Raw genomic sequence first — 6023 nt, forward strand, 5'->3', positions numbered from 1 at the left:
GTGTGCCTAGACAGCAGATGAGATGCTGATTTTAATTTCCTCGTTGGGGTGGGCATTTTTGGAACAATATACAAATTAAAATCTAAGATCAGAGTGGGATAGGAAATTGGACAGGTTACTGGTAGCTCAGGGTAATGTTTGCTGACTGAATGCAAATGTCTGTGTATGGTTCTTTTGGTGTAGGGACCACATTGTGGTGCCCAATGTGTTATTCTAAATTGGAAGGTGACATGTGAGGAATAGCAGCTGTGTCCACAGAACAGGACCATGGAATCTTTAATTGAAATTGACAGGAAGTTGTTTCTCCAAGGTTGATTTGGAAGAGTCCAATCGGCTTGGGGCAGAAGATGTCAGTAAGAGGATTGAGGTGACTGAAGGATCCAGGGCACCTCGCAAACTAGTCTATTTTGCAAGGTCTGTGTTTTGCCCTCTAAATTGGGGAGGCCAAAGTGAAGCAACAAATTCAAGTAAAGTAAATTGCAGTTTCATCTATAAATAGTGTTTGGATCTAGTATCTCCTGGGTTTGCATGGGAAGGTATTTTGAGGTAATTGGAGCAGGGACATAAGCTATCATGGTTCTGGGAAGAGAGGAATGAATGAGATTAGAAATATACAAGCTGCAACTGATGCTGTCCATGGTAAATGAGAATCTTTCAGTGGGGGCAAAGTTAAGACGTGAAAAGCATTGATTTGGAAGGTGGCATTATCCGACTAGATATGACAGACAGTGAAAGTAAGAGAATGGAATTGAGTCCTGGGGAAAGCTGGTGGATAGAAATGTAACAAAGGTAAATATGACTCGGTCAGTTTAAAGGTAAATATTGATTAACAACCCAATCCAGAATCAGAAATAATTAAGTGAAAGGAGGAATCAGAAATGGACCATTTGAAAAGGGAACATTAGAAACAAAGCTAATTTTAAAAAAATTCCAACTGAGACAAAAAGGAAACGCTCTGTTAGTCTTCACCATACCTGATATTAAATGAGAGGCAAATTTTGTAAATGGTTGAAACAAAGAATAAAAGTGCCTATATCGATGCTGTCTGTGATGTTTACGTCCTCCCTGAGATCTTGTAGATTTCCACAGGACGCTTTGGTTTCTTCTGATACCCCAAAGATGACGACGTAAATTAGTTGCTGTAAATTAACCGGTGGTGGCGGTAAATCAACGGGTGGTGAAAACCGCGCAGCACATCATCGGTGCCCCGCTCCCTGCCATGGATGCCCTCCACCGAAAACGGTGTCTGAGACAGGCTGGGAAGATCATCAAAGACCCCTCACACCCCAACCATGGACTGTTTGCCCTCCTCCCATCAGGGAGGCGGTACAGGAGCCTCAGGTCACGTACTAGTAGGATGAGGAACAGCTTCTACAACAACACAATCACATTGCTGAACTCGGAGTCCCGCCGATAGATTTCTCTGGTCCCTCCGTCCCCATTGTTTAATTATTCTGTATTTCTTGATTATTCTGTATCTTCTCTCTTTCTATTTTTTTTTTTGTTTATGTACAACTACTACGGACTGACGCAAAACTGCATTTCGTTGTACTCATACTTGTATTTGTGCGATGACATTAAAGTTGAATTGAATTAACCCTTAATCTTGGCTAAATTATAAAGGAATCAAAGGGATGTTGATGGGCCTGTGTGAAAGAATAGATGCCAAGATAGAGGAAATTGAGGGGTGGTGAATGGGTGCTGGGATTACCCTGCAGGTAGCTGACATGGACTCAATGGTCAAAATGAGTAGAAAGGAATGTGCACGATTTGTATTTCTGAAATGATGTAAGATGAGCATCAGAGTTGCTGCTCATAAAATGATATGCTTAATGTAGGAACAAAATCCTTGTTGGGAAACTAATTTATTTTGTAGAATTATCACAACTCAACATTTCACTAATTTTCAGATGCATCAAGGGACAAAAAGGCCAGAAAACTTGATCGATGGTTGGAATGTGTATTATTTTGATAAACTGGATGAACTGGTGAGTCGCTTTAAACAGTTGAGTTATTTTTACAGACTACTTTCAGTTATTCTCATTGGTCAATGTTTTTGTGAGTTCTGTGAGATCTGAAGTTTTTGTCTGGTGGGGCTTGTTGTAAAGCTTTTGTTCCAAAAAACCATTTGATGGCTGAAATTAATGCAGTCCTTCTAAACTTCACAAATGTAGAAAAATAAATGGCCTGACTATGGAAAGAATAAAGAGTCCCTTGGAGAGTTATGGCTGGGGCTTCTCAGGTTCTACACAGAGGAGTTTGACTTCAAAGAACATGTGATTAGCATCAGGCGAAAGGCTCTACTCACAACCTTTAAGAAGCAATGGACATCTAAATATATTGTTATTGAAGGTAAGACTCACAAGTATGATTAATTGTTGCTTTAAGCAGTTCCAGCGAGGATTTTAATTATGTTGTTGGTCAGTACTCTGATTGAAGACTGTTCATTTAGAAGTAGGCACTCTGGAAAAAGTAACAGATAGTAATTTATTTTCAAGGAGCACTAAAGTAAGCTGGACTGTAATTCCGTAGCTGTTAATATATGTGATTCATCCACATGGAAAATAATACCTTTTTGGAGGCACCATAGCAAATTGCACCTTAATTGCATCTTTCCAATAGCTGGTTGACCAAAACTGAACACAATACTCCAAATTCTATTTAATCTCATCTGCCAGAACTATGTATGTATTGCCACCTTTTTGCCCTTGATTTCCTTTTTGTACGTGCTTTTTAATCCTCCATAGATTGCAACCTTCACATGGTCCACCCTGTTTCGACTAATGCAATCAACCCGACGATCACAAACAAATAAATGTGGTGTTTTGGCGCCAGTTTTGACCATGCCACTAGTAACTCTTAATCCAAATGGCTCTTCCCAGGGCCAAAACTCACCAGCATCAGGAAATCTCTACGCATCTACCAGCTAAATGTGGAAAGAATGTCCAGGGCAAAGAATGAATACATCTCAAGATCTGCTAAGGCCCTTAATGCTGATGTCCTCCTCCTACAAGACTCACATTGCTGATACCTCATGTGCTTCCAAGCTCTGTATCTATGGCTTCAAGCTTGTTGCTGTTGTATGCCACAAAAAATACAGCATTGCTATTTACTTGAGTTGTGACCTACATCCGGGGTTGGCAATCTACGGCCCCTGGGCCGAATGCGGCAGCGTAACCCGAAATCATCCAGCCCACAAGCATTTTTTCCCCCCGTAATTATCCAGCATCACCAGCACCTGGCCGCGGCGCCCAGGCCCGGTGATGCAAGGGCGCAAGGAGGCCTGCGCTGGCGGCCGCAAGGATGATCCAGCTCGTTACTGACCCATCTCCCTCTTGTGCACATCCTACAAGCTGTTTGAGTGCCTCCTGCTAGCCAGGATTTCTCCATTGGTAGAACCTGTTCTGTCCAGAGTGAGCACAGGTACAGGGAGATAGGGGATAGGGGATAGACAATAGGTGCAGGAGTAGGCCAGTTGGCCCTTCGAGCCAGCACCGCCATTCAATGTGATCATGGCTGATCATCTCCAATCAGTACCCCGTTCCTGCCTTCTCCCCTTATGCCCTGACTCCGCTATTTTTAAGAGCCCTATCTAGCTCTCTCTTGAAAGCGTCCAGAGAACCTGCCTCCGCCGCCCTCTGAGGCAGAGAATTCCACAAACTCACCACTCTCTGTGAGAAAAAGTGTTTCCTCGTCTCCATTCTAAATGGCTTAAATTCTTAAACTGTGGCCCCTGGTTCTGGACTTCCCCAACATCGGGAACATGTTTCCTGCCTCTAGCGTATCCAAACCCTTAACAATCTTATATGTTTCAATGAGATATTCTCTCATCCTTCTAAACTCCAGAGTGTACAAGCCCAGCTGCTCCATTCTCTCAGCATATGACAGTCCTGCCTTCCTGGGAATTAACATTGTAAACCTACATTGCACACTCAATAGCAAGAATGTCCTTCCTCAAATTAGGGGACCAAAACTGCACACAATACTCCAGGTGTGGTCTCACTAGGGCTCTGTACAACTGCAGAAGGACCTCTTTGCTCCTATATTTGATTCCTCTTGTTATAAAGACCAACATGCAATTTGCTTTCTTCACTGCCTGCTGTATCTGCATGCTTACTTTCATAGACTGATGTACAAGGACCCCCAGATCCTGTTGTACTCCCCCTTTTCCCAACTTGGCGCCATTTAGATAGTAATCTGCCTTCCTGTTTTTGCTACCAAAGTGGATAACCTCACATTTATCCGCATTAAACTTCATCTGCCATGCATCTGCCCACTCCCCAAGCTGTCCAAGTCGCCCTGCATTCTCATAGCATCCTCCTCACAGTTCACACTGCCACCCAGCTTTGTGTCATCTGCAAATTTGCTAATGTTATTTTGAATCCCTTCATGTAAGTCATTGATGTATATTGAAAATATCTGCGGTCCCAGCACCGAGCCTTGATTGAGTTTGATGAAAGGAAATTCTAGAGATGCTTAACTTGTCACACAGCACTTGTGCAGAGAAAGTGGGAACTAATTTGTTTCTCTATGTGTTTGCAGATACTGTCTAACTTGCTAAGTAAATTCAACATTTTTGTTAGCATCTCCATTTCCTTTTAATTTGAGGATGCTCCTGACATGCACATTGGGGCCTTTATATTGTATTAAAAGTGCCATTTATTGTTGGTTCTGAGACAAGTTGCATGTCCTTCATTTGCTCCTTTTTTAAATTCTACTATTCCATGTTTTTTATCTTCTCACAATTTACTTGAATAGTTCATGAGGATGTAATTACTGATTATTTTTTTTTATCGATAGTTTGTTTTAAGTCATTTTCTTGAAGTGTAAATCATAGATTTTGTTTGAAATAGATCCATTTGACCTCAACCATAACCTTGGAGCTGGGCTGTCCCGAAAGAGTAAGTTTCCTTTAAACTTTTATCCAACAATTTTTTACTATTAGTGACATAGTTCTGGTTGAAAGTGAATTGTTCTGTTTTTTTCAGTGACAAATTTTATCATGAAAGCTTTCATCAATGGGAGAAAGGTTTTTGGAACACCGATTAAATGCATCCCAGTGCAATATCCCACAATTATGGTATGTTATGTATTTGTGTGTGCTAATTCATATACATACTTTATATTCTGAACCACTTCAGTTTTTGTTATTGAGTAGGCTAATTCCATATTTAGTGATCTTATTACAGGTAAGATAATAGTCTTGTATTTAAAAAAATAATAAATGGTTTTATTTTGGAAAAGGGAAGAAATTTCAAAAGCAATCTTATTTAATTTCAAAACATGATTATATGAACGTTCATCTTCCAATCTTAGAAATCCTCTTCCAAACTTCCAGAATTTATCATTGGTACCATAAGAAATGCAAAGATTTATAAGCCGTTGAAAGCCATCATATGCATCCTTTTTTATTAATGTGCGTGAGGCACACCACTAGTCACAAGTCTCCAGTCTGAAAAACTATACTTCCTTCCATTAAGCCAATTCTCTATCCAGTCAGCTAGCTCTCCCTGGATCCCATGCGATCTTCCAGAGCAGCCTACCATGTGGTACTTTATCAGCTTGGGCACTCGTAATTTCTTCTCAAGCTTCCCACAGTGTCCTCAGATATATCTAGTCAGGGTGTCCTTGGATTTATCTGATCAGAAATCTGATAATATGCAAGGAAGATTTAAAAACAAACGGTAAGATGAGGAACTGCAATGAACATAAAAGATACAATTGAAACAGGAAGATAATAAGAAGCAACTTCAGAAATAGAGGCGTGGAAGCAGAGATCATGCTCAGAAGTACAATAGGTTTGAATTGAATCGATGTACAAATTTAATAATTGTCACAAAATTTCAAGCAGAAATGAGAGAAAGCATGCAATGTAATTGTGTAAATAAAGGAATCTTTCAAACCCGTGAATAAGTAAAATAGTGCCCTTCATAATATTTGGGAGAAAGACTCATCATTTATTTATTTGCCTCTGTACTCCACAATTTGAGATTTGTAATAGAAAAAAACCACGTGTAGTTAAA

At 40.4% G+C, this 6023-nt stretch overlaps 1 protein-coding gene across 2 annotated transcripts in view; it reads left to right on the forward strand.

Moving 5' to 3' along the window:
* Positions 1–6023, forward strand: part of LOC129695726 (terminal uridylyltransferase 7-like) — a 97086-nt gene that overhangs the window by 72874 nt on the left and 18189 nt on the right. For both annotated transcript variants that reach the window (XM_055632932.1, XM_055632931.1), the window contains 4 exons: positions 1911–1988; positions 2175–2352; positions 4854–4901; positions 4989–5080. In XM_055632932.1, the coding sequence (XP_055488907.1) occupies positions 1911–1988; positions 2175–2352; positions 4854–4901; positions 4989–5080 (396 nt within the window). The remainder of the gene's footprint in view (positions 1–1910; positions 1989–2174; positions 2353–4853; positions 4902–4988; positions 5081–6023) is intronic.

Source organism: Leucoraja erinacea, chromosome 3, assembly GCF_028641065.1.
Source record: "Leucoraja erinacea ecotype New England chromosome 3, Leri_hhj_1, whole genome shotgun sequence".
NCBI classification, from domain to species: Eukaryota; Metazoa; Chordata; class Chondrichthyes; order Rajiformes; family Rajidae; genus Leucoraja; species Leucoraja erinaceus.